We start from the raw sequence: 11,007 nt of genomic DNA on the forward strand, positions 1-11,007 counted from the left end.
GAGTAGATATATGCACAGCAATGTTCATAGCAGCACTATTTATGACTGCCAAAAGATGGAGACAGCCTACGTGGCCATCAATGGAAGAATGGATACACAAACTTTGGTGCATACTCACAATGGACTATTATGCTACCTTGAAGAATCACAAATATTGCATAAGACTACTATTGTTAAAATTAAGACTAAATTATCTTGCTAAATTAGACATTCTTTGATGGTTACACGGTGTGGGGGTGGGAAAAAGTTAAATGAATAGGAGTAAATACTGTTGACTGATGGCACATGGAGGAGACTGCCATCACTGTAACAGAATTAAGTGTATGATTTGTTGAATGTAAAACTGATGATCTGCTTTGTAAATCTTCCCTCAATTCACAATAAAAACAACCAAAAAAGAAAAGACCAAAATGCATGATAGAATTTATTAAATGTAGAGTAACAAATGGAAGAGATGATAAAGTAAATCATCTGAACAGAAAATTTCAAAAGACATCTTGAGAAGACAAAGTAAAGCATTATAATGAAATGTACAGAGACCTTCAGTTAAAAAACCAAAAGTTTTTCTAACACTCTCAGCATTTTTCAAACTGAAAGAACTGAGTAAAAAATTCAATCCTCAGGTTGCAATATGGAACTATTCTATAGTCTCCTGGTCTGTCACAGTAGAATCAGCACTGGACTGCAAACCACAATGTTGACAGTTCAAATTCACAGATGTTCCTTGAAAATCCTATGAAGGGTTGCTAAGAGTTGCAACTGACAAGACGGCACTTAAAACAAAAACATGGGCAAAATATTGAATGATGCAGGAAGTATCAAAAGAAAATGGAAATTAAAACAGAGTCACTGTACCAGAATGTTGTTGTTGTTGTTAAGTACCATTGAGTCAATTCTGACCCATAGCTATCCTGTATAGGTTTTCCGAGGAGCAGCTGGTGAGCTTGAATCGCCAATCTTATAGTTCAAACAGCTTTGCAGTCTGGCGCATTAACCCACAGCGCCATGCCAGGACTCCATAGATTAGGTTTTTTTGTTTTATTTTGTTTTTTGTTTTAAAGTTAAATAGATTTTATTGGTACAAACGTGGTCCCTTAATAAGCCATGTTCCCAGGATATCACTATGGAGACATGGAGAGGCCATGATTTAGAAGAGGTCACTGTACTGAGGGACACAATCCAGTGATGGCCTGAAATGCAGGAGACATGATCATATGGGCAGGGTGTAGAATGTGGGAGAGGGCTGTCCTCTTCACTCCTGCTTCTTGTAGCTCTCCAGGTGTGATAGGACCCAGCCCAACAGTACCAGGAAACACAGGAAGCAGGAGGTGAGTCCCACTATGTAATCCATGACTTAGAATGGATGTGGGCGCTGGGCACCAGGAGCCCACGGGCCGGGCCCATCAGGCCCAGAAGCAGTAGCGTCAGTGCAGACGTGACGGCACGGCGCAGATTACACAGAGCTGTAGCCATCCCCAAAGTGACGAAGGCAAAATGGCGGCATCCGTCCATTTCAGGAGGTAGCACATGATCAAGAACTAATGGTTTTGAAGGAAGAAGTCCAATCTGCACTAAAGGCAAAAGCGATAAAGAAGTCTTCAGAAATTGATAAGACTATCAATTAAAATGTTTCAACAAACTGATGTAGCACTGGAAGTACTCAGTGAATAAATTTGGAAGACAGCTACGTGGCAAACTGACTGGAAGAGATCAATGTATTTGTGCCTATTACAAAAAAATGGTAACCTAACAGAATGAAAAATAGCATTAATATTACATGCAACCAAATTTTTGCTTAAGAAAATTTTTAAATGGCAGAAACAGTACATCAAAAGGGATCCGCCAGTAATTCAAGCCAGACTCAGAAGACAATGTGGAATGGGAGATATCATTGCTGATGTCAGAAGGATCTTGGCTGAAAGCAAAGAATATCAGGAAGATGTTTACTTGTGCTTTACTGACTGTGCAAAAACTTTTGACTGTGGATCATGACAAATTATGGATAACGTTGTGAAATGTGGGTCTACCAGAAAACTTAATTGTGCTCATCTGGATGTTGTACGTAGATTAAAAGGCAATTGTTAGAATAGAGCAAGAGGATACTTAGCAGTTTAAAATCAGGAATGATTTGTACCAGAGTTGTATCATTTTACCATACTTATGAAACTTTCATGATGAGCAAGCAATCTGAGAAGCCAAATTCTATGAAGAATAAAGTGGCATCAGGATTGGAGGAAGACTCATTAAGAAGCTGCAATAGGCAAGGAATACACATTACTTATCAAATGTGAAGAGGAGTTGAAATACTATTGGTAACTTTACTTAAAACAGTATTTGTTATTTTCTGGGTTTTAAAATTTCTTACTTATTTTTCTTTTTTGTCATTGCCATTTTCACATGGGTAAGATGGTATCTCCCTATAGTTTTGATTTATATATCTAATCATCAATGATTAGAGAGACTGTTTCTTCCCTCATTGGATAGATTTTAATCCTTTGTCAAAGGTCAGCTACTATGGATGGGTGGATTTACTGCTGAAATCTCAATTCTGTTCATTTGGTCAATGTGTCTGTCATTAAATCAGTCCATTCTATTTTGATTTCCATAACTATATAGTAAGCTGTGGAGTCCTGGTGTGGCACTGTTGAGTAATCACTGGACTGCTAACCATAAGATCAGCAGGCCAAACCCGTCAGTAATGCCTCAGAAACCTTATATAGTGTCACTATGAGTCAGAGCTGACTTGACAATTCTTAACACAACAACAAAGTAAGCTGTATATTATCAGAAGGGACCAGTCCCTGGAGGACATTATTCAAGGCTTCTCTATTATTATTGGCTGTATGATTACTCTGCCTTTAAATGAGACACTCACATTCAATGAATAGACATTAAGATCTTTGCCAGTAGTTAATAAATCATGTGATCTGTTTTACATTAGAATGTTATGAATATTATTTCTTTTGTTGTATCAAGGAACTAAACTCAGACTAATTTGATATTTCAAGGTGTTGGATATCTTTCTAATATAACCTTCATTGACTTAGCACCATTATCATAGCTCTAACTTTCTTCTTCAAATTTTGACATCCTATTCCTCTTCTTCCTGTCAGTTTTTTTGCTTTTAGTATAATATTTTGTTAAAAGAGACAGAAAAAAATTACTTAAATTCAACCCAAAGAGGAATTATTTGTTTATAGAACTTTCAGAAAATTATCACATTTTAAAAATCAGTTAAAATGTATTTAATATGAATTTATGGGATATACTTTTGGTGCTTGCTGATACCTTTCCTTTGCACAGTGTTTCCAGACTGATTCTATGTTTATTGATTCTCATTTTTTTCCCCCCACAGGCTCCATCATCACCATCTTCACCTGTAGCTGATGAACCAAAATATGAAAAACGTTGGCTAGACACCTTGTCAGTCCCGCTGTCTATGGCTCGAATCTCAAGGTATAAAGCTGGAACAGAAAAATTAAGGTGTGTGATCATTGTTCAAAGTGGGTAAAACTGATAAATCATGTGTACTATTTCTTGCCAGTTCTTAATAATCTATTATGGCTTCAAAGTGTTTTGACTGTATTTTTATGCAAGTATATGTCTTCTGGGTTTGAACATTTGCATAAATAAGTAAATGTTAAATATCAAGGGAAAATAAGAAAACTAAAATAGTCAGAAAACTTCCAGATTTATTATTATTAATGATGAGGTGACTTAATTTTTTGTTTGGTTTTGAAGTCTGGTCACTAAAAGAAGAAATTCCGTTTGCAGTTTTAAATGTTCAGATTAAAATATTAGGAATAAAAAGGCTTGTATTTTTATCCAAGTTGCACATGATTTAAAAAGTCATTTAAACTCCATGGGTCTCATTTTCTTCATTAACAAAATGAGAAGATTGGACCAGCACCAGCAATAAATAAATATGAATAGCTTTTGAAATTGCTTAATTAAGAATTATCTCCAGAGGTTTAGGTTTTCATAAATTTTTGATGGAAAAGGATGTTGCTGTTGGTTTTTTTTAGCTCTTAATAAGTATAATATGTTTTCTGTGGCTAATTGCACTTGTTTTTGTTATTGCTGATGTTGTTAAGTTCTGTCGAGTTGGTTCCAATTCATAGCAACCCAGTACAGTGCTTTCAAGAAGTGGCTGATGGGTTTTCAAGAACTGTTCAAACCAAACTTATGATTCAGCGCTTATCCCATAGCACCACATCAGGACTCCTATTTAATCATCATTAAAAGGCCAAGATATAAGCTAAGTTGTGAATTTCTAAAGAAAACTGTGTGAACCTTCTGTCTACTTTGCTATCAGGAAAAGAAACAATATTATTATTATTTTAATTAGGCCTTGCCTTTGAAAAATGGGTGAGTAAAAGGGAAAGTAAATAGTGAGATTCTCATCCCTAACTGTTAAGTAAAAGTCTGGCTAATATTTTAGATGGATAGTTATAATTTGATTTTTAATATTAACTGATGCTAGTTGCACAGCCTGTGACAATTAGTATGCATGTATAATTAATATGCATGTGATTAGCATTCAATAGCACTAAAGAAACCCTGAGTTTGATTTTTAAATATATGGTTAAAACTAGGAAACAGAGAGAGAACCAACAACACATTTGTAACGAATTGGATAGACATTTATTTCTGAATTTAATAATACACTTAGTCCAGGAGTTATGATGTGTTCAAATTATGATGAACGACACTAACACTATCTCTTTTTGCTTTGTTTTGTACGTCTTATCCTTAGAAAGATGTACTGCGTACAGTGTAAAGTGCTTCATTGCTCATGTTATCATTTTCAAATATAATTTTTCTAGCTCCCAAAGACAAATAAAGATCAGACATATAAATATATTGATAATAAAAGATAATAATAAAGAAAAATAAAAAGAGGTATTCGACTTATGTCTGAACCAATGGAACAATTGTTGGAACAGACCCCATTGTAAGTCTAGGACTACCTATATAGTAAAATGGCTTGGCAATCTAGGTTTTCACTACCAGAAAATCCTTTAAAAATATTTGTGGCAGGGGAAGGTGAATTTTATATAATTTGTTTCTTTGGGTTGCTGTTGGTTTATCTGGGAAATAAGTATATTGTCTGTTTTGACAGGCAAGGAAATATTATCTGGTCTCATCTCTTGTCTATCAGTGTATTTGAATTAAATAGGTTCTTGAAAGATAGAGCCACTGTACTTCATCTAACACTTACTAGCCCATCTGCCATCTAAATGTGATGAAGAAAAGATGAATGCCATGCATTTCTCATAAGTGGTGCCCTGTCCTCCCACTAACACAATCAATGTCTACAGGACATAAGATAAAATGTCTCTTACGCTAGGGGAAGTGATGAAGCTCTCTTGTAATTATTAACTAAATGCAGATTTTACCAACCATTTTGTCAGCTTGAGAATATTTAGAGACACATGTATTATTCTTGGCACCAAAAATTTTTGACCCATCAAGCCATCCATAAAGCTATCATTATGATAAATGCAATGTGTCTACAAAGAATTAAATAGAATGCAAGAAGGTGGTATATTGTTTGTGCCAGCTACTACTATTCTTTTTTTTTCTTTTTTTCTTCTTGCTTTAGAAAAATTATCCAGCTCCAACAACAAACTGAAAGGTTTCTAAATTTTCATAGGACAATAATATATTGTTTTGTAAGGAAAAGAGATCGCTTCACTGACTAATTTTTCATGACTTTAAACAGGTTTTACTATAGACAGGAAGACACAAAAATCAAAGTCATTCAGGATGTAAACTCTGAAAAAAATTTGTGCTAAAGACTTAGTTTACAGGCTAAAATAATGCAATGAGCTCCATCCCACTTGCAAGCTCCTTCAGTTACATTTTGAAATAGAGGAAAAAGAAAATTGACGTGACCATTTTGACCTGTACAAACAGAATTCTAAACTTCCTATATGCTTTCTCCTGAGGGATTCATGGTCTGAGAAATCTAAAAAGCAATTTGAAAAACTGAGGATTTTATATAAGTTTTTAAAAATCTTAAAGTAAAAGCTATAAACTATAGCTTAGGAAGAGATTTCAATCAATATCTTGTAGTGAGTTAAAAAACAAAACAAAACAACCCAATAGGTTAGAAATCAGCAGATAGGTATATTAACACACATTCTACCTTTGCCTACATGCATGACCTCAAATTTATCGCCACCATTTATGTGTCTCATTTTTTATCTTGAGTTTAATTGAACTGGCTAACTTCCTGAAAGAATTTTTTTTTTAAAGAAACTCCTAAATAGTAGATATATATTTAACACTTAATTTCCCTATAACCACTTAATTTACAAATACCAGTTTTGATAAGTACAATTGTTTCCATTTCTCTTTTCCTCCAAAGTACTACAAGCATATCTACTGCCTTAAACTACCATTTACTGTATTTGTTTTAAGACGGAGTTGATTCTCAAGTAGTATGTATGACATCAGGAGACCCTGCTCTGCTGCATTATAACAGGTACAACACAGCTAATCGGGAATGTATTCCAAGGACTTTTCCATTTCCTAGACAGATTGTTGTTGCTAAGTACTGACAAGTTTGTTCTGACTCATAGCAACCAGGGCGAAGCTGGTGGGTTTGAACTGCCAACCTTGTGGATTGCAGTCCAGTTCTGATCCTAGTATGCCACACCAGGAGACCATTAAACATGGGAGCCAATAACTAATATGGATTGCTCTATTATCACATGCAATACGGAATAGACAGTTTACAACAGGCCAGAAGTCTTGCTGGATCAAAAGCTATCTGAGCAGAGATGATGACTTCTCCACACACACCTCACTTTTTGTCATGGATGAGAGACTTAAATGGAACAGTTGCATGACAATCTGTCTTCTCTTGCTTTTGGAAATTTTCCTGGTGAAACTTTTCCATGAAAGACTTTTACTGGGCCTCATAATTCGGTGACACAATTGAAATCTACCTTCTGCCAGTCTATTCTTGGCCCAGTAGGTCGACAGTAAGCTTAATGCTATCCTTTCCCAACTAGGATTATAGCTGAGAAGACAAAGCAAAATTTCTCTTCCAGCTATTTTATAATATCAACCTACTGATTTTTGTAGCTTGTTAACCTTGTTAACAGACACCAGGCCCTGATGGTGAGGGCAAGGGTTAGTAAAGGTGATTGTTTTTAAAGGTGTAAAAATGCCAGCAGGAAAAGGAAAAGAGAAAACATGGCCACTTGGCTTGTTTGGAAGACTGCTTCCTCATATGGTTCTTGGGTAAAATGCTTTTATATAAGGTATGTGTCTCCAGCAATAGATTAAATAATTTGCTACACAATATAGACAAAGATTGTTCAATAAGAATTTGTTTGAGAAGACTACCTTAAGGTTTAACTAAAACAGGCATAAAAAATAGCAAGTGTGGTCAATAAGAATATAAACTTATTCTATATATATTCTATAAACAGCTTTAAAATAAATGCTTATATAGGGAAAATCAACGATATCTGATGATTCTCGAAAATTAGTAATAAATCATCACTGATTATTTAGCATAATAATGTAATTTTGGTGGCTAGGTTAATTGTTAATACATTTCTCTGACCTTATGTAAAGAATACCAGGATTATTTGGGTGTTAATGAAATGAACAAGGCTGTAATTTTGTTCTACCTTGCTATGTTAGTTTTCTATTACTGTGTAACTAATATTTATTATCTCAAATGTTCTATAGTCAAGAGTCTACACAGGGATGGCAGCTAGGGTGGAGGTGCAGTGAGGTTTGCCATCAGCAATACCACAAAATACCAGAAAAAGTAGATTCAGGGCAGAGCTTCAAAACTCGGAACCACATAAGTACAAAGATTTTTAAACTCTGAAGGCTTGTAGCTATTGGAACTTGAAGCGAAAGTTAAGAAATCTCATACTTTGAATCTGCCGGGCTCTGGCGGCCCAGTGCCAACAACTTGGGTGAAACCAAATGGCAAGACCAACCAGGAAGCAGACACACCCTGGAAAAATGCCACAGGAACCTTGGAGCAAAGGTGGACAATACACTTTATCAGTTTTGCTTTTTTCTGATTTTCTTTTTCCTTTTTGATATCTGTTCATTGGCTCCCCACTGTTTGTGCACCTCCATTCTGGTGACTAGAGAGGGTGTGCCTGAGCAAGTGGACACCCCCACCCCCACCATTAGTGGGTTCTTCTGCCATGCAGGCGCACAAATACTCTCAGACCAGAGCCGGCCCTGAACTGTTGTTGTTGTTGTTTTTATTAAATACGGAAAAAAAACTAGAACAAGGGGTTTGGAGAGGGAAAGAGAGTTTAAAAGCAAAACAGGCTGAAAATTAAATTAAATCGTGAAGTGTAGCATAACAACCAACAGTGGCATCTTGAAATCTCTCAGACAGCTTTGAAGGCAAGTAGCTGAAAGAGGACATTAAAGTCATACTCATATTAGGCTACAGTTTTGGTTTTTTTTTCTTTCTCTCCTTCCTCTCCCTTTTCTGCAATTATAGACTACAGTATCCACTCTAGTTTTTGTTGTTGTTGTTGTTGTTTTAATTTTCTTATCTTGTTTTGTTTTTTTTTGCTGTTGATGTTTTGCTGTTTTATGATCCACCTTCTACCTTTTGGGAATTCTTTCTCTATATATATTACCCAGGAAGAGACAGCAACTGCTGCTATATAGTCAAGCTACAAGCACACTCTCAAACCCAAAATCCATGTAAAAATCAATACCAACTGCCATATACCAGGGAAGGAGACAATACCTGTGAAAGTTACTCTGAGTTAAGCAATAGAAGAGTAAAAAGGGATGCCCACATCCTGATCACATCTACCTGGAAGCAATCAGAAAGAATAAAAAATACTAAAACACATACTCAATTAAGTATTAAGGCCACACATAAACACTAAACATGTCCAAGAAGCAAAAGCAGATGACCATATCAGCACATGTCCAGAAGCAAGATAAAATGTCTGAGACAAATGATCTAGAGGTAGACCTGGACTACATTCTGAAAGGAGGGCAGTCCTTGGAAATGCCTGAGAAGGAATTCAGAAAAATGATTATAAAATGTTTCAAAACACTTTACAATGGGGTTGAGAAAAACAAGGAAGATGTCAGGAAAGCACTACAGGAACAATCAAATAAGATAGATACAGCATTGGAAACAATTCAAAACCAACAGAAAGAGGTCCAAATGATCAGTAATAGAATTTCAGAAATAGACAATACACTGAAAGGGCAAAGAAGTAGAAGAAGAGATGGAAGACAAATCTTTCAATAGCAGTAAGATAGAAGAACAAACAGAAAAAAGGATAAAAAAATCTGAAGAAGGTCTAAGTTTCATGTTGGACAACATGAAGAAAAAAAACTTAAGAATTATCAGCATTCCAAAACAAGAATCACACAAGAACACAGAGGAAATAGTTGCAGAACTGCTGAAGGAAAATTTCTCTAACATCCTGAAAAGTGAAAATGTAAACATTCAAGAAGCTCAACGAACCCCAGGAAGATAGACCCCAAAAGAAAATCACCAAGACATATCATATTCAAGCTCTCCAAAATCAAAGATAAGGAGACACTCCTGAAAGCGGCTAGGGAAAACAGAAGTGTCACATACAAAGCAAGCAAATCAGATTAAGCTCATATCTCTCAGCAGAAACCATGCAAGCAAGAAGGCAATGGGGAGACATATATAACACCCAGAAAGAAAGAAAGAAAAAAAACACAAAAAACTGCCAACCAAGAATCCTTTACCCAGCAAAGCTATGAATAAAATACGATGGTGTAATCAATATACTCCATGATAAACAGATGTTAAGGGATTTTGCCAAAACCAACCTTGAGCTACAAAACATCCTAAAGGAAGTTCAGTACACTGAGAACCAATAAGAACAGACAACAATCAGAGATTCACATATGTGGGAGCACCTCCCAGAACTAAATCGACAGAAGGAAGAGTTGAGAACAGAACAAAACTATAAGAACAAACTGAGAGAATCTGGGAGGTCAGTCTATGATCAAAACTATTACAAAGTAAAAGAAAATAAACACATAGGAACAGAGATCCAGATGGTGATAAGATCAGGTGGATTACAGGATAATATAGACTGCACTAAATGGAAGGAAAAGTTAATGGACTATGAGGTAACCTCAAAGAAAATTAACACTTCACAACATACCAAGAAAATGAAAATCCAAGAAGAACATGGAAACATTAAAACTATGAGGAAACTCACAAGAAAGAACACAAAAAGCATGAACTCAGCAAAGGAAGATACATAGAATAAAGAAAGCAGCAACACCACAGAAAACCAAACATAATGGCAGCAATTATTCCCTACCTATTGATAGTTACAGGAGCTCTGGTAGCATAGTGGTTATGAATCGGGTTGTGAATCACAAGGTCAGCAGTTTGAAACTACCAGCAGTTCTACGGGAGAAAGAAGAGGCTTTCATCTCCCGTAAAGATTTACAGCCTTGGAAACCTTGTTCAGGGTCACTATGGGTCAGAACCGACTGAATGACACTTAACAATAACAACATTGAAAATTACACTGAATGTAAACAGATTACATGCACCAATTAAGAGACAGTGGATGGCAGAATGGATAAGAAAACAAGATCCTTCAATATGCTGTCTGCAAGAGACACACACAGAGACAAAAGCGGATTAAATGTCAAAGGATGGAAAAAATTATACCAAGCTAATTGCAATAAAAAGTGGACAGGAGTGGCACTACTAATCTCTGATAAAATAAACTTTAAGGTAAACACCAGCATAAAAGCTAAAGAAGGACAGTGTCTCATGATTAAAGGAAAAAATGTAGAAGATGACATAACCATAATAAATTTCTATGCTCCCAAAGAAAGAGCTTCAAAATATATAAAGCAAACTCTAATAGATTTGAAGTAAAAAATAGATGAATCTACAATAATAGTGGGTGATTTTAATACACTTCTTTCAAAAATGGATAGAACAACCAGAAAGAACCTTGACAAAGTCACAGAAGAACTAAACAA

The 11,007-nt window shown here is 35.6% G+C and overlaps 1 protein-coding gene across 1 annotated transcript in view; it reads left to right on the forward strand.

Moving 5' to 3' along the window:
- Positions 1-11,007, forward strand: part of SNTG2 (syntrophin, gamma 2) — a 624,924-nt gene that overhangs the window by 319,496 nt on the left and 294,421 nt on the right. The window contains exon 10 of the mRNA XM_006863995.1: positions 3,356-3,483. Within this exon, the coding sequence (XP_006864057.1) occupies positions 3,356-3,483 (128 nt within the window). The remainder of the gene's footprint in view (positions 1-3,355; positions 3,484-11,007) is intronic.

Source organism: Chrysochloris asiatica, unplaced genomic scaffold (assembly GCF_000296735.1).
Source record: "Chrysochloris asiatica unplaced genomic scaffold, ChrAsi1.0 scaffold00058, whole genome shotgun sequence".
NCBI lineage: Eukaryota > Metazoa > Chordata > Mammalia > Afrosoricida > Chrysochloridae > Chrysochloris > Chrysochloris asiatica.